At 40.7% G+C, this 18734-nt stretch overlaps 1 protein-coding gene across 7 annotated transcripts in view; it reads right to left on the reverse strand.

Annotated features, from left to right (window-relative positions):
* The window catches only part of fgfr2 (fibroblast growth factor receptor 2), a 37017-nt gene extending 19806 nt beyond the window's left edge, over positions 1-17211 (reverse strand). For 2 of the 7 annotated variants that reach the window (XM_027165777.2, XM_027165778.2), the window contains exons 1-6: positions 16354-17211; positions 13880-14134; positions 7050-7316; positions 6432-6506; positions 3048-3217; positions 940-1063 (exon numbers count right to left, since the gene is read on the reverse strand). In XM_027165777.2, coding sequence (XP_027021578.1) covers positions 940-1063; positions 3048-3217; positions 6432-6506; positions 7050-7316; positions 13880-14060 — 817 coding nt within the window. In that variant the 5' untranslated portion in view covers positions 14061-14134; positions 16354-17211. The remainder of the gene's footprint in view (positions 1-939; positions 1064-3047; positions 3218-6431; positions 6507-7049; positions 7317-13879; positions 14135-16353) is intronic. The other 5 variants (XM_027165775.2, XM_027165774.2, XM_027165776.2 and 2 more) reach the window with 4 other exon arrangements.
* Positions 17212-18734: the final 1523 nt, after the last annotated feature.

The following is an 18734-nucleotide window of genomic DNA, read 5'->3' on the forward strand; positions in this document are numbered from 1 at the left end:
ATTGTAAATATGTTGTAAATGATGGTTTCATTTCCTGTCTGTATCTTAAATGATGAATCCACTGTGTTAAACCTGCTTTAAAACCTGTTTTAGTTTGAAGTTCTTTCATCAACACTTAGGTCTACTTTTATATATTTCTACAATGTATTTAAATTTCCTGCTCTAGCAGTTACATGTCCAAAGTGCCAACTTTCACACTAATTTCAGCATCCATGTCATCATGCTCGTATGCTAGCAGATCGAGTCTCTGCCGTAAGTGTTCCGTAGAGTGGGAGTCCAATCTTTGCTGGCACAACTACTAATCCAGTGGATTTCTCATTCGCAACGAATTGAACATAGAGAATTTTATTGTTTCCATTTTTTCCTTAAACACGAAAATCACGCTGAATAGTAGAGCTCTGCATAGTTAAGGTAATGGATAAAAATGGTGCAATAACAGAAGATTTGCTTTTTGTAGTTTCTTTCGGTGTATCATCTCCCATTCACATCTAAGTTTAGTTAGTAGACCATGCAAGTGAAACATTGAAACATTGCCCATGTATCAACAGCAACTGTAAAAAAATACAACAGAATCACAAAACATCCCAAATATTCAAATAGTTCAGTATAAATGTTTAAGTCCTTCAGTCCTTTAGTCCTTTAGAGTTTTCCTTTAAATAGAGGAATTGTTTTACCTTACAGCCAACAATTTGCCCTTTCAAACTTCACATACTCACTGACACACACACACACACACACACACAGCTACACCTGCTCATGTCTGAGTTTCTTCCTTTCTTATTTAGCAGTTGGCATCCATGTAACAACATTCCCTCCACAGAGATGCAGTCCACCTGCACCTGCTTGACCCATACTGACACACACTCATGCACAGACTCACTCATGGCACACCTGTATAATGAGCCTCAGAAAGAGGAACATACACACACATGTACTCACCAACTACATCCAGGGTGTAGGTGTGGTTGATCGAGCCGTATTTGTTCTCCACCACACAGGTGTAGTTGCCTTTATCAGAAGGAACCACACTCTCCATGATCAAAGTCCAGTGTTGATGTCGGACCTGCAAAAAAGCACAAACCAGTATTCAGTACTACTCAGTATTCAGTACTAATGTCATGCTGTCACAGTACTCGGTACTCATACTGCCTTAGTAACCCTATTAAACATTAATATATACATTCAGTACTCATACCGCCTCAGTAATTAGATTATATATTAATATATTCAGTCAGTACTCAGTACTCACTATTATCTCAGCACTACCGCCAAAAAAGTACTCAGTACTAATGTCATGCTGCCTCAGTACTCAGTAAATAATATTACCTTCAGTACTCAGTACTCAAAGTGTGGCAGTACTCTTATTGAACAATCATATATTCATTTAGTACTCAGTACACATGCTGCCTCGGTACTCCTATTAAACAATAATATACACATTCAGTACTCAGTACTCATACTGCCTCAGTAATCCTATTAAACAATAATATATTCATTCAGTACTCAGTACACATACTGCCTCGGTACTCCTATTAAACAATAATATACACATTTAGTACTCAGTACACATACTGCCTCAGTAATCCTATTAAACAATAATATACACATTTAGTACTCAGTACACATACTGCCTCAGTAATCCTATTAAACAATAATATATTCATTCAGTACTCAGTACACATACTGCCTCGGTACTCCTTTTAAACAATAATATACACATTTAGTACTCAGTACTAATACTGCCTCAGTAATCCTATTAAACAATAATATATTCATTCAGTACTCATACTGCCTCAGTTATCCTATTATATATTAATATATTCCTTCAATAGTCAATAATCATACTGCCTCGGTAATCATATTAAACCATAATATATTCATTCAGTACTCAGTACTCACATAGAACAATAATATGTTCATTTTCTCGCAGTATCCATCTGGTACTTACTTAGTATTCCCTTCCCTCGTACTGTGGGTGCTGCACTCACACTGTACCATCTTGGTACTCCAGTGGTATGCCTTCAGTATTTATTCACTACTAATTCCATTCTTTGTATGGTTCAATCTTAGCAGTATTCCATGAAAAATAAGTTCCTAGCAATATTAATGAAACTGCTGGAGGAAGTAAATTAATGGTGGAGGGTGGGGGCCAGTGAGGTGAGCTTTCCAGCCAAGAGCATCATGGGAAAAGCAATAGCGACATGCTGACAGACAGCTCAGAGCATGAACCCCCACCTTAGGAATGTGACTCATGACTGCAGACCACGCACTAAATCCAACCTGCATCTCGCTCCTTCTTTCCTACTCTTGCTTTCGATAACATAAACTTTGCTACATTACAGAAGAAAGTTTAAAAAAATCAAGTTTCTCTCCAGGTGCACCGCAGTATTTGTTCAATTCAATTTTGTTTGTTAACATACAGATTAAAATGGTGCCTTGTGCACAATGGCCAATCAAAACGAAGCTTGTCATGTGGGAGGTATTTAAAGGTCTTTAGCTACATTATAATCTTGTTAAAAACACCGTTTTTTGGTAGGATTTCTTTGTCTTCACAGTGCTGTAAAGTATGTTGTAGAACGTTGCAATTACCAATAACAAAAAAGTCAATTTACCACAAAGCATTCTGATAACAACAATTCATCAGAAAAAAGCTTGTACTTGTACATGACAATATTTTCTCTGATATTAAGTTAGTACATGCTGGGTTTTTTTTTAGCAAAATCTCTGTTGAGTTGAGGAAATCTGACCAACACAAGTGTTCCAGGTATATCTATTAAACATTAACAGGAAAGTCAAGTCAGAGCCAGACATCAGCACAGCTCTTTTGACTGTTTGTTAACACCAGTGACCTCACCTTGGGTACATTTAGAGGAATGTTTAGTCAGAACTTTAATTAAAATGGAAACAACCTGCCTTACTTACTTTTCAACACTGATTTCTTTCGACATTCATTTCACCTTGACTCTTTCTTCAACAGTTCTCCAACTACATTTGTGAAGTTTAGTGTGCTTGTGCTTTGGAATAGTGAATGAAAAGAAAAGTCTTACCCTATAGCCACCCATGCGGTCTTCAGGTCGGAAAGCTCTTCCGTTTTTGAGCCAGTGTAGCGTCGGAATTGGGTTTCCCACCGCCGCACACCGGAATTTCACTGTGTTGGCTGCTGGTACAGCGTGAAGCCTTTTCTCCATCTTTTCTGGTGAGGTCCATCGTGGTGCACCTAAAAGCAAAAAAAAAAGGAGTTGTCCCAATCACTTGCTAGTATTGCTTGCTGGGAAATCATTAAGAAAATGATGCTTTTACGTACAACACAAATTTTTGGTTTTTCCAGATCGCGTTGCAAATAAGGTTTCCACTGATAAATATTAAGGATATTAACATTAGATTATAATGTACTTGGACAACTATTGCCAATTTTTCTTACATGTGTACATGCTAATATATAATTTATTTCTTTTGTAAAACTAGTACATTAGCAGCTTTAGAAACATTACATTCAGAACATTGTGGATATGTTAGTACAACAGTACAAATATTATTTCTCCTTACAAGCTGAATTACGTGGAACTGTGAAGAACAGTTTTGCAAATAAAGAAGATTTTGCAAATGACCTCGACAACCAATTAAAATGACACATAAATACACATTTTGTTTGTTCCTACAAGCTCGGCAGAAGCAACAGGAGAGCAGTGGCCAAAGCCAAAGGGGACAAGAAGGTAAATCCTAACTGTTATTCACACTCCTGGATTGGCTTAACAACAAAGCCCATTGTAGCCAGCGTCACCGTGCAATTCACACCAAACTGCTTGAATAAAACCATATTTGCTTTCCCTCTAGAACATGATATTCAGAGAAAGAAGAGGGAAAAAACAGCCAGAGGAGGTGGAGGGTGTAAAAAAGGAAAGCTTGCCAAACAGAATGGGACCAACCAGTTCGATTTCCTTTGCTTGGCCTGAACGGTTTCTTTTTCAACTCATTAGGAATGTAGCTCCTGTTCAGAGTACAGCAAAAAAAAAGTGAGTGGTGGATGGTGAGGTGGTTAGTTGGGACTTACAGGGAACACTACAGATGACATGTGGTTTTGATGAAGTTCTGCGTCCGCATTCCTTTCAGGGACCCCGTCAGCACATGAAACCAAACACTGGAATAAACTTCCCATATTCCTAGCCTTCTACTTTCAAATTCTGGATTCGCTTTAGCCTTTTTTTTTCCTTCTTGTGGACTCGGCTTCTCTGAAGAAGTTTTCCTCTTGAATTCAAAGCATTGAGATGTTTTTCAAACCATTACGTGAATAATTATAATGTGAATAATTGCCCTCTAAAACAGCATTAGCAACAGCAATTTTACCTCATATGGAATGGTCCTAATTACTACAACTCACCATATATGGCCAGTCTTGGTGTGTGTGAACCGGAAGGTTCCGGCATAACTTGATACAAACATGTAAACACAGGTCTTCCATCTAGCATGAAGGCATGCCAATTGGTTTCCCTTCACTCTCTCTCCCTCTCTCTCTCTCTCTCTCTCTCTCTCTCTCTCTCTCTCTGAGATATTCCTTCTCTCCACATGCAACCACAGTCTATCTCCTTCCTGTGTCATCAGCTCTGTAGGATTCTTCCATTCTCTCTCATTTTCTTTTTCCTGTAACCCTTTGACCTGCCTGACCTGCAGACCAATGGGACACCTGGTAGCTTTCTGTCAGTGAGTTTCTAAAGATATTGTAATGCTTAGATGCTCGGTGGTCACAGATTTGAAGACAGGTTAAACAGGATGATCCTTGGGGAAGAAGGGTGGCAGGGCTGCGTTCCCATGGCCCCTGCCCGGACATGCCACATTTCAAAGCAGCTGCCCTCCCAAACCCCAGAGAAAGCTTCTAAACCCACCCACTAATCCAGTGGCATGTTCGTCCCTTTCTGTTCCAAATACCTGACATGAACAAATCAAACAAAGCAAATCAAAACAAAAAGATGTTAACTAAATCCTATTGATACTTGTTTCAGTACTATTGCACTATTTTTTTTTTTTATAATTTATTTTTTTAGTTGGCTGCTGGGCCAACAAATGTAAAAAGAAAAGTCTGTGAAAAGCCTTTTGCCCAGGGATGTCTTTTTCAATATAGACAAAGTGGCCAAAAACAAAATGAAGCACGGTGTTGAAAGAGGAAGAAGATATGCTAGCATGGTGCTGCTGCTGAGGCCCACTCCACAAAGAAAGAGTTCTTAGTGGTTCGGCTAGGCACCGTTCCAAACCATCAAGCCCAAAACTGCCTCAAGCGCACTGTTAAACACTGCCAAACTTCCCCCGTCCATCCTCATGCAACAGTTCCCTACCCACACCCTCCCACCCCACCTTCACTACCCCCTCTATCCTCCGCCAAAGGCCAGAACAACACACGCACAGACAAGTTCTGGTCCTGATCCAAACCAGAGCTTGCTAGTTAAAAAGCTTATGGCTTTATTCCTGTTCTCTTTCTACCCCATCCCCCCAGCTTCCCCAGCCACATATGCCCCCACCAAAACCCCTCCACTTTTTAACAGACCATTTTAAAATTGCTGAAAGATGCTAAATCTACACAAAGTGCCAGAACAGATTCTGCTTTGTTTATAAAACAGGGTGTTCTAAATAAAATGCTCTGGAAATTATTCTGACCCAGCCTTGATCAATATCCTCTCTGCTTTTTTTTTTGCCTTTCTACTTCTAATAGATCTAATAATCTCCTGCTTTCTATCACAATACATGATAAATGTCAAACCGGCTCACATCGTTGCTTCCTGCCTGCATTGTGAGCCTGAACCTGATTCAAAACACGTCTCACTTCAGGTAAATAACACACAGCAGATGAGTGCTTTCCATAATGGACAACTCTGGCTGACAGGCGTCTCTCAGCTAAGCTACCTGAGAGAAAAAAGTAGGAGAAAGACAAAAAGAACAGCACAAGCATGCCAGAAATGTTTCTGCACTGAAATTACCCAGAGCTCTACTCGGAATCTAAAAAGGCTTGGTGACAATCCCTTGACAAGCAACTGCACTGAATCGCTCTTCTATCAACAGACCCACCACACTTTGAGGTGAAAAAATGATGCATCTGTGACAAAAGAAAACACGAACCAACTTCACGGAAAATAACAAGAAATATCTGTTCTCTGTTCAGGCAGTAAAAACTATACGGTAGAATGATTTCTATTAGTTTCAGACATGTTAGTCCTTTTGTTTATCCACAGGCATGTAGGTTTTATTGAAACATCCCAACATGGAGTGACGCTGAGATAAGACACGGTGCAGTACTCCTCGAGCAACTGGGGGTTAAAGGCCTTGCTAAAGGCACTTCTGAACCACATTTGAAGACTCACAACCTTTTAGTCACAACTACTCAGATCCCTTCCCCTGCCCCAACACTATTTCCTTGAATGAATGAATTCCCGACAGATACTCACGCATCTGCTCGGTGTCTGCCCCGACATCATCCGATCTCTCAGCGTCGTCCTGATCGTCACCGGATGAGATGGTATCTGCAAGAGCACCGGCAAAACTGTAACCGTCCTGCTTTGACAGCTCGGTCTCTACATTCATGCAATACTACTACTGCAATGCTACTTAACAAATCAAGAAACAGCGTTGGCAATGGAAGCATTAGCATGATTGTTACTGCTGTAACCAACTACTACAAAAGCAGCTTGAATTTCAGAACTTCCATTCTAAGGAATTCTTATTTAAGATTGTAATAAGTTGTATGTTTATTCTATTAAAAAATTGGAAATGGAATGACCAGAAACAGCATAGCTAAAAACAACAGACAGTAAAGCTAGCATTCCACGTATTAAATGAACCTTCCCTTGTAGCACTACAAACCTCCGAACCTAGCAACGTCCAAAACGACAACGTCAAACTCCGAAAAAGGAATCTTGACACTTCAATGACACTAAACAGGGGTTTTGGATCAGCCAAAAGAGAAACACACAAGCTGAATCCTACTAAAATGATCTCGCCACTTTTTTTCTGAATCGGGATCGTACACTGACGGTTAGAGTTCTCTTTCAGTTGCGGCATCTCACCTGTGACATTAACAATGAAGCAAACCGCATCTGTGGCCTTAGTGCCAGTTGCCTGGCATGAGTATAGGCCTGAGTCAGTCGGTGCAGCATGGCGGATGTGCAGCTGCTCACGCTCAATGAGCGTACGGTTGTCTGGAATAAGCGACGTGCCGTCTTTGGTCCACACGATGGCAGCTGCCTCGGGCAGCGGGCAGTTCAGCTTCACAATGTCTCCTGGGTGCACCGAGCACACGGTGGCCTTAGAGCTCTCGGAATTGACAGGAAGCTCTGCAGAGCAAGGGTAGGGGAAGAGACGAGCGAGGAAAGACAAGAAAGCAGGTGAGACAGAGTGCATAAAGAATACTAAGTCCAGGTGGCATGAGAGAGAAAACAAGCAAAAGCATGAGAACACCATCATGACCCAGGTCTGAAATGAAAGACAGAAGTGCAAAGAAAAAAAGCAGACAAATCAAGGCACCAACAAAAGACTGACGCTTATTTTTGAGAATCAATTAACCAAAGACCGCTTGGATTATCTCGAAAACCTTCCGAAAAAAAGCTTCTGAAGTACTCGAGTTCTCAATCCTGCTACCTTTGCTTTCTAAACTGTGTTGTTCAGGAGATCCGGTCACATCTTCCAGACTTCAAGACAAAATTTTTCAATTTTAAAATTTATAATCCATAACAAAATGTTCCTTTTACTTAAAGAAATATTTGTCCTTGGTCTGCAATCAAGAAAGAACTTTCCAGAACATTATATGAGAGTAATTGTATTGTCGCAGCCCAATATTCAGTAAACCAAAATTATCATTCACAGAGACATTTTTTTAAGCATGTGGTCATTTATAAAGAGAAAGTAGAACCGTAGGACCTTTTGGACACAGAAAAATCACTCCTTATTTATTCCACTGTCAGTTTTCTTTCTTTCCTCCCTGTCAATTCCACTCTTTCACCAAATGAAGTCCACCATGCTGCTTATTCGTTTGACCAATTATGTGCAATTTATACTTGTAGAGTCGACAGGAAATCAGATTCTACTCCACCATCTGTTACTCATTTAAAGGCTACATAAGAAAAAAATATACAGCAATAAGCGCTTATAACGGTTCCGCTCTCCGTCTCGGCTGTTAACGAAGCGTTAAACAATGCAGCGTATAAGCGACACAGGAAGTAGCATTTTTTTTCTCAATTAACAGACACGATTGACAAAGAAAATGGAAGTGGGCGCAGGAGAAGTGAGCGGGAAGAAAAACGTGCATTTTTGTCATTCTGTGTATTTGTTATGCTCAGTTTATTCTTGAGTAATTTCTTTGCAGACAGTGATAATCGACTTAGACATTTTCAATCAGTAAAATTCAATGAATTATTTTATCGCCTCAGGTTTGGTATAAAATGAGTCAGGGTACTATTGGCTTTAAGTGGGAGTCCTCTGTTATTACCTGTGTTGGAAAAGTTTTAGTGGTCGAAGATGACGCCTTCACAATTTTTGACTTTGGGCATCTCAGAGCTTTACTTTGAAAAAAAATTGTGTGGGGAAAAAAAGTATAAAATTTATTAAAGCTACAAGAGTATCTACTTTCTCAGAAGACATTAACCAATTCTGTGCAGTTTGACAGGACAAAAGAAATTCCAGGTTTGAACATTAAGCACAAATTCTAGTTTTTGGTGTAAAATTAAAAAAAAAAAAACAATTTTAAAAATCCAGTCGTCTTCCAAGTGTTTAACATTTCCACGTATAGTTTGAAAAGATGTGAAAAGTTATACACAAAGATTCTGAACGCAGGATCAGTTTGGCTGATCGAAAACAACAAAAAGAAAAGAAAAGAAAGAAAGAGCTCGGAGCGACTAAAGGGATTTCTGGATGAGATGTTAAACCTGTAGCAGTGACGGAGAAAAAGCATGGTGGAACTTGTTGATGAGACGAGGCACTAATTAAAGGTGTGGCTGGCACTCCCAGGCTTTCCTGCACGCCTCTTCTGCAGTGACATTCCTGCGCTATTATGTGAGCCGTAACAGCCTTTTCTGAAAAACGGGGGAAAAGCCAGATCACTTCACACTCTGGACTGAAGGGGGCCTGGGGAGCGTGCGTGACGATGTAAACCTTCCAGGCTTACTGCCCTACACAGGTACAGTTACTTTATTGTTACATTTTTTTCCTCTCTTCCCTCCTCCTTTCCCCTGCTTTCCTTCGTTCCGGAAATAATTAAGTCCTTTTTTTTAACTGGCTGTTTCAACTGCACGGTCATGTGGCAGTTGATTGATGGGAACTGTATTCAGCGCCTTATGTTTCCGGAGGCCCGTGTTTGGCGAGCGGTTAGTTAACTGTTATTCGCTTGTGTGCTTCCTTCTATTGTGCGATCAAAGGCGGATTCGGAAAAAAAGAGAAAAAAAGAGGCACGGATCCACGTCGTCTGTTCCAACCTGAGACTCATTATCTTGGCGTACAATAGTCTAGGAGAAGTAAGAACACACTTTTGGTAGCATGATCTTGAGGACATTTAGGAGAGAGGGACGAACCCTCGGACACAAGCCCGGTCACGTCGGACTCACAACGAGAGCATTCGTATACCTGGAATACGTCATAGCTATGCGTCTTACTGCAAAGTGAGCTTATGCATAGTGAAAGAGGCTGAAATAAAGAGAGGTAAATGAGACGCCTGAGTTTTTTTTAGCCACATGCAATTTAAAGGCAGGGAAAAGCAGAAAACAGGCAGAAAAGCTAAAGATCAGACAAGCTCCCTGTGGTTAAGATACTTCCCAAAAATATTTATTGGGCTCAACTTTGAGAAACAATGCATTTAAAAAAACAGTGGAAGGCAAATGACCTTTCTCAGTCCAGCCAATCGATTACAAACTCAGCAAAAAAAACATTGCATAACTCTCTTTCTCTCATTCTCTTCAAACGTTTCTCATGTCCGATTCCTGCTTTTAAAACCCGCCGCATCTGTTCTACGCCATCAACACCTCCTCTTATCCTTCCGTCACCTCTCACCCCTGCCCTCATGACCCCATGTCCCGCACCCACCCTGGACCCCCTGCTGTCTTCTGATTTTCTCATTCTTCATGGGAAAACACAAGGAGATGTCAATACCTTTACACAGATGCTAGCATGACACGAAAGAAAAAAAAAACAGGCTCCTTTTTTTTAAGAGTTCAGGAGGGAAAATGCAAGAGCGCTCGCTATACAGACAGGTGTAATGGCTGCTTGCTGCTCTTCTTTTGCCTCTACTTCTTCTTCTTTTGCACCTCTGAGCAGCAAGTAATTTCTGCTTCCTCCAAATCATCTCATCCCATTCTCACACCGACCTCCTTCCCTAAGCTGCTGGAGAATCGATAGAGATCTGAACCCAATTTCCAGACAGACCTCATAGTGTGTTTCTGCAATTCATTCACACATCACTGATAACAAAATCATAAACTTTCATCTACACGTGAATTTAAACACAAACATCCCAATCTCTCCTTTTAGCCTAACCTAATCTAACCTAACCAAGCTCCAGTTCCTGTATTCCATCTCCTCCTTCATTTTCTCACCCTTTTTTTTCCCCAAATGAACCACTGAGATTGTAATACTCTACCTTTTTCTCTCACCCCCCCCTCCCCCCAATCCCCAACAACTTCTCCATTCTAATCTCCAAACGCCTTTTCAAATTCTAATTTTTGCCGGCTTTATCGTCAGGACAATGCACACACAGCCAAAGGGCACAAATCTCTCGGGGCGTCCACGGCAACCGTCTTCTAGACGATAATCTGAAGCCTCCCCAGAGTCCTCTCATTGCCTAATTTTCCCACCAAAAATAGCCAAGACCAATGTTGGGCCTAGATTTCAATGACATCACCAATCTCCAGTAATAACCTTGAGCTACAGAATGAATATAACAGCTACGTCAGCTACGTTTATATAAGAATGCTGCAAACATTTCCATCTCCTGATCACATGGTCACAGCTTCCCCTCCACAACATCTGCCAGCTGTGCCCAGCAAACTCCAGCAACATGTTTATTGGAGCCAGGTGTCACACGGTACGGTCTCTAATTGTGGATTTAAACCTTGGGATCGACACACCAACAGACATCACTATAAAATAGCTCTGGCTATAAACATCTTCATCCACAGCTTCCAAACAGCACCTACAACCACAGCTGACCGGAGACAGACAGTGTCCTCATGCTCATCATGGGGGAAAAAAGAGCCGTGAGAAGATACTTAGTCTAGTGTAATAATGGTTCAGGATTAACACAGCACACGGTTCGTGCTACAGAAAACCAGAGTGTAATCCTTTTCATGTGATACTTAAGGTTTCTCCATCTCTTAATCTTTTACAATATTCTGATTCAACTCAATGGACAAAGTTTACATTTTGGCTATAGCAAAAAAAGCTAACTCGAATGGCCCAATGATTCATGCTGACTTCAAATCGTCCTGGGAAGAAAAAAAAAATCCAGGTCTAAACCAGCCTGGAATAGATTACAGCAAAAAATTTAAACTGGAATAAATGTTTGTTAGCATTTTATAGTAAAAGAAAAAAACAGATTATAATGATTTGTGTCATTTCTCTTGGTTTTTCTGTTTTCTGCCAGAGCAGTAATCAGTGTATCTGATTACAGTGTGTGTGTGTGTGTGTGTGTGTGTGTGTGTGTGTGTGTGTGTGTGTGTGTGTGTGTGTGTGTGTGTGTGTGTGTGTGTGTGTGTGTGTGTGTGTTACAGGTTTAGAGCTTTCTAGAATTTAGCGGGAACGTTCAGGTTCAACAGAGGGGTGGAGTTAAGGACAGAACTCCGCTTACAGCGTTTGTAATAAATCTAATCCAAAACATTGGTTTAAACCAAAAGCTCTGGTATCTGGTTTGTCAATTGTGTTTTTTTGTTTGTTTGGGGTTTTTTTTGCAAATCAAAAAACCCAAGACGAGAAGGAAGAAACTTTGATCCTGATGTACTCCAGACCTTGTTCGCTTTTTAGCTCTTGTGCATTTTAGTTATTCTCATATTCCCACCCTTCCACACTCTGGGCTCTTCTTAGTATTCTACTGCTTCCCAACAACCAACACATGACTCGGATTATTGCTCATAAATCTTAGAAATAAAAAACAAATTACAGTAAGAAAAAAAAAATATTTGGAAATAACTTGAGTTTAGTAAGAGGTGAAACAGCTGGTGCGCAGCAGGCGAGCTGATACATAACTTAAGCGGATACGGGGTGCGCTCAGACGAGCCTCTAGTGTTACACTCTCCATGGAAAATGAAATGCAAAGTAGCAGCAGATCTGAATACCTGAAGAAGGCAGTGCCAATACATTATCTCCCTGTGAAGCTCCAAAGGCATTGTGTGAGCACACGATGGGCACGGTTCTCCCGAGACCTATTACTAGTCTAAAAGTTTCTCTGTGCGTATGTATGTGTGTGTGTGTGTGTGTGAGCAGGTGACTTGGCTGTAGCTTGCTAACATGATACTTAACTACTCACATGAGACTCACAACCATCACACAATGTTTTTTTTCCCTTCATGACTCAAAACAACACTGCACATTCCTTTTTGCTTGTGTTAGAGCCTTTAAATTGACGCCTACCTGCTCGTTCGACTGCATGAGGATTCGAAAACCTCCACAGCACATGACACTCAATCTTTTATCATATGACCCACTACACTCGGCCACAATACTTGAAAAGAAGTGCGAATCATATTAGTAGATATAGTAATTAAATGACGGGCTATATCAAACAATTAATAGAAGGAAGGAGAATGTTTCATACACGCAGGACACTTAAGACGACTGACGTTTTACATCCCGAAGGGCAAAGATCGTTTAAATTAGGCTTGGGTGCAGGGGGATGGGGGGTGGGGTTTCTTAAAATGACTTTGTCAGACATCCTTCTAATTAACATTGTGATTAAAGCACCAGGAATTGACTTAACCAGCACAGCAGCTATAATCACACCTATAATCACCTGCTGGGAAAGACGTGCTGGTAAGAATGAACTCTGACAGCAATTCTTGTTACCAATTCTACTCATACAGTGCAGCCATGCAGAAACAAACCCAATAGTCAGATTTGTGTTATTTTACTTTAGTTTTGTTTTTTGCATGATCGTTGAGACGTCTCAAAAAAATAGAGCTTTCAGACTTCAATCCCAGACAAACCACATCCCGTTTTTTAAGGAAAGTAAGGAAACTGTTTCTTGTCTCAGTGTCACTCCCTTCTGAGAACAAGCACGGCTTATTTTCCTCCCAAACAAACTATGAGCTGCTAGCATGCCAGCTCGCAGGTATGTGTGTGGTCCACGGCTCAGAACGTCATTAAATTTAGACTGAAGTCTGGGAGAGAAAATAAGAGAAGAAAAGACAAACACATTGCAAAAAAAAGAAAAAAAAGACCAAAACTTTTCTGAAAACAAGATGTCGGTATTTTGGGTAACTGAAACGCCAGACAAAGTCAAATGTAATAAAAGGGAATAGCATCAAAAAGCTCTCTAGCTCTCTCTGGCATATGAAGAGTTGCTCATGCAACACATGCAACAGAAGATTAAGAACTCATAAACCTCACACTATAACATTTTGTCAAACCATCTCAGATAATATCTCTGACCCGACATATTTTCCAAAAAAACAAGAAACACACTCCAAGCAAAAAAATCAGTCCTGGTCAGCAAATGAGTCGTTCACGCATGTAATATTTCCCTATATCTTGTTCTTACCTTTCTTACTTCCTCCCACAATATTTACACAATATTATCTTTATGTGAGAAAAGAGCTGGTTTTGAAAGAGAGGTACAAACCCAGTGTGTGATATCATAAACTGATAAGATTCATCACTGAAACTTTTTAAGTCATCCTTTCACAGGTCCAGCCTTACTCACCGTCAGCAACCGTGGCATCTTCCTCTTCGCTGGGCACAATGGGCGGCCGTGCCCGGACAGTCGATGCCAAGCTTATCAGCAGGATCACAACCAAGAGCCATGGCCAGGTGGGCATGGCATCAGTGGTGAACACACCTCCCCATCCCCCTTTCCTCCACCTCCCCCTGGACACTGATCCCATCTGAGGGCCTCCACCGGACCATGAACTGCAGACGGCAGCTCATGAACTGAAGCCCACTGGAAGGATCTGATCACCTAAGGCAAAGCAGAACAAGAGGCAAAGTCAGAGACGTGATGGCTGCAGTTTTTCTACAGAAAACTCTCCACATCCTGTTCATGATGTCCCTGTACTATGATCCTGAAACCATGATATTTCATTTTAATGTAAGCTTCTCCAAGGATGTGGGTATTTTGTTACAGGGTTGTTTGTCCAACTGAGCAAAATTAATTCACTTACATTTCATCACTGAAGGCATGTCAACAACAATTGTGTGTGTGTGTGTGTGTGTGTGTGTGTGTGTGTGTGTGTGTGTGTGTGTGTGTGTGTGATGTAGCTAAATGCTGTCAAACAAGCTGTTCCACACACCCATACGAAAGTACTCATACTATAGAGCTCTAATCTCACTACCGTTTCACAGCCACACACCGTAAATAGACTGGTAGGATGCAGTTGGCGTTTTCTTTCCTCCTGACTGATTTCTATAGAGAATTAAAAAGAGTTTCTTTCAGCTTGACACAAACACCTAAATCTGCAACTGAGGTCATTGCCAACTCTCATTACTAGTAGACCAATAATAAGTGGAAAGTAATTCGATGTAAACCAACTGAATATATAAATCCACTCCTGTCTGAAAATGGATTTTATTGATTGATGTTATTTCCCTAAACAATACACATATAGCAAATGTGTGTAGTGCAAAAAAATGTCCAAAGATACAAACTTTTCAAATAAAAAAAAATAAAGAAATAAATCAGTCATCAGCTGTGCTAGCAAAGTGCGTTAAACATTTAGTGCACTTTAGTCAATGGTCTGAATTACATCATTTATTAAACCAGTGGTTCGAGTTTAGTGCTGGTTTGCTGTGACACGCTGCGCGAGCGTTTTTTGGTGGTTTCGGTGACGTAGTTGCTCTAAAATGACTGCTATGTCCTAAACCGCACAATGCAACACTAAACACAGAATAGCAGGTCTGTTCTGCCGCGTTAAAAGAATCAGATACAACAAAAGAAATACAATATCGTTGGCGGAGCGCTATTTTTTGACACACTAATTGCTAGGCAGCTCCAAGCCTGATTCGCGGGGACGCGCTCGCGGCACTATCGAGACCGTCCAGATGCGGATCAGAGCGCGTGCACGAGTGCAGCTGCGCGCCATTGATTAGCTGTTTACTCTCATCTCTTACTGCACAATCAGGACAAACGTGGCGAATGACTCCAAAAACAGTGAAAAGTGTCATATCGTCTAGAAATCATGCAGTCAGGCGATGCAGCAGGGAAACATCCCGCATTTCTATACTCTAGACTACTAAAGTGGTAAAATTGAACTGTTTGAAATCTAAGCAAAAGCAAAAAAAAAAAAAAGAAAGAAAGAAAGAAAGGGCAATACTCTTCACGTGCACTTATAGAATAACACATCAGTCTCGTGCTGTTGTGCAAATAAATCAATAGCCTACTTAACTCGGTTATCACCAGCATGTTAATGGCAACCTCTTGATTTATTTGTGCATACAATGCAGCCCAGCTAAACTCATCTAAAGGCTAATCATCAGTGCTCCATTCACATTCTAATCACTTTGCATTTTCACAATAAAATCTCACTGAATGCGCTCAGATTTACGAGGCTGCTTTTACACAATGCACTGCAATGCATTCAGTTACAACAACAGCCGAGAGAAATCTCACGTTATCTATTAATAGTCACTATATTGATCACAAATGCCTGGCTAAAAGTCAACCTTAAAACCTCATTTCTCAACCTAAAGCGCAGGTCATACAACAAAATACATCAACCTTGTTTGTTTTGTTTGTTTGTTTGTTTGAGTAAAAATACCCGATCATTAAAATGTTCCACTTTGATCTAAAAAAGCCATTTAAACTTTTATTACGGCAGTTGATAAAACACTTATATTATCAGAACCAAATGCAAAATCGGACTTTTCCGCTCTCTTAAAAAAATCACTTAAAAGCAATTTGTGTTTGGTTTTTTTTTGACATGTTGAAATATTTCCCAACATTAAACTAAGTCCAACTAGCAACAGGCCGGACCGCGTCTGCACGCACACGCGCGCGCGCGCGCGCGCGCGCACACACACACACACACACACACACACACACACACACACACACACACACACACACACACACACACACATATATTTATACTGACAATTTTCAAATCACTTCTCATGCACTCTGTGTGTTTGTGCTTTTATTTATTTTCTTTTTTCCCCCATCACCCCAAACCCGACACTTACTCCTGCGGCCCGGACGCTGAGCTTCTCTTTTTCTTCCCCCAACTTCGCAGCTCAAAGGTTCACTATTCCAAATTCCACAAGTCGGCAAAAAAAAAAAAAAAAAAACAGGAGCACAAAAAATATATATAAATATAAAAAAAGTAAAGAAATAAAGCCGCAGCCAAAAGAAATCACTGATCCTTTGCAGAGAACAGCATTGCCAGATGGAAGCGTCGCAAAAACAAAACAAAAATCCCCAATAGTTTGTTTAATTATTATTTATCCGTCCATATAGTTTTGTGAAGCAACAGAGAATGAAGATTTTGTTTTTTCCCCCTCCGTTAGAGTCCTTCACGTCCTTTCACAAACTCAGATCCTCCTGTATTTCTCAGATGGTCCGATAATCTGCGCACCTCCAAAGACAAATACCTTAAAACGTGTGAAACGCGGCTGTCTCGACGTCCTCCTACACACACGCGCACAGTAAACACGCTCTTACACGCATTACACACACGCACGCACACACACTCTCTGAGCTCATGTTAGTCACTGAACTCCAAAGCGCTTCCCAGTCTCCGAGGACCTTGGTCGTCTTCTCATGCGCTTTTGTCAAGCTTTGGGCTTTTTTTCTCCTTCTTCTCTCTCTCTCTCTCTCTCTCTCTCTCTCTCTCTCTCTCTCTCTCTCTCTCTCTCTCTCTCTTTCTCGCTCTCCCCCTGAAGAAATGTCACTCCCCCACCCGCTCCCTGAAACCTGACACGTTTCCTGACTGGAGCTTTTGGCATCCGTCCGCCAATGAAAAACCTCAGAAAGTCCAGCACCCCTCAGCAGTGCGCTCCAACATCAGCGACGCACCAGTGATGTAGTGCTGGAGTAGACTTTAGTGGAGTGAGTAGAGCAGAGGACAGACTGCAAACTCTGTCCGACCTCCTCCTCTTCCTCTCCTCCTCCTCCTCCTCGTCCCGCTGCCATACCTCCTGAGATTCACTCTCACAAAATACTGCCACCTTGTGGTGACATATTTAACGCGTCTAATTAGTGACCCTGCATCCTGCTCCTTTGCATACTGGCTTCGAGTTTCCCACAAGGATACCTAGACTTTAAAAAGTGTTTAAAAAGTTGTTGTTGTTGTTGTTGTTGTTGTTGTTGTTGTTGATGATGGTGGTGGTGGAGGTGGTTAGGTGGTGGTCGGTTTTGTTTCTTGGATTGTTAAGGAGAAAGAGATGTAGCTTTATATTTATAAGTTCTTTGTAAATTATTTGGGTTTATTATAAACCAGGGTTCCCCAATTTAATTGATTTACAAATGTCAGAGAAAAGTATTTTCTAAGTGTTTATAAATGTCGTTGTTAAAGAATCTGCAGCAAAAAAAAAAAAAAAAATCAACCTTTTTTTGGCTGCATTCACACACACCCCCCCCCCAAAAAAAAAACTTAGAAATCCTGGAGGGATTGTTTATTAATTTTACTAATTAATATTAGTGATATTGCAAACATCATGTGAAAATGAAGAGCAGTGAAAGGATGACTTTCATTAATGGGAACCTTTCACTGTCCATCTAGCTTCGCTGTTTCCTGTGACTCAGTGGAACAACAGAAGTCAGGAACATGCAAATGTATAGTACAAATATAGTTTTAGAAGCTTAATAAAAATATAGCAGAAAACCAATAATGACCAATAACATTTGACAAAAATTTTTACAGGACCCAAATAAATGTATTAATCTTTGTTAATGTTGTTACCCCCTGTGCCCTTTGGAAGAAAAGAAAAGAAAAGAAAAGAAAAGAAAAGAAAAGAAAAGAAAAGAAAAGAAAAGAAAAGAAAAGAAAAGAAATCGCATCCATTAAAACCCTGTGTTTTTTTTATAGATTCAAATATCCACTGTCAGATGTCAAGCACAGTGGCAGGCCCATAGTGAGAGCTTGAAAAACTGACTTCAGGAGATGATAATCAAACGAGATAATAGATTGCCTATTATAAGGAAGTGGCCAGTGAGGTTGTGATATTTCACCAGCTGCCTAACATTCCCCAAAGAAATAAATTGCAGTAACTCAACAGAGCTGAGATATATCAAAGTGTGGGAAGATGTGAGAGCCTCCAAGGAAGCTACTCAATGAAAGCGCAGTGCTTTTCAATTTATTACAAGCGCCTAAGAAAAAAGGAGTACTTCTTGGACAATAACATTAGATAGGTAGATCAAATTAGTTACCTGTGTAGTCACTGGTTTGCTTTCCAGCAAGAAAAAGGAAACAACCCTCTATCCATTCATCCATTTTCTGTTCTGCTTATCCTACATAGGGTCTCAGGGAGCCTGGATCTTATTCTAGGGGACTCAATAAATGAGACACACTGGATGAGGTGCCAAACCATGGTATGGATCAATTGAACACACACCCATTCACACA

This window comes from Tachysurus fulvidraco, chromosome 4 (genome assembly GCF_022655615.1).
Source record: "Tachysurus fulvidraco isolate hzauxx_2018 chromosome 4, HZAU_PFXX_2.0, whole genome shotgun sequence".
In the NCBI taxonomy this organism is placed as follows: Eukaryota; Metazoa; Chordata; class Actinopteri; order Siluriformes; family Bagridae; genus Tachysurus; species Tachysurus fulvidraco.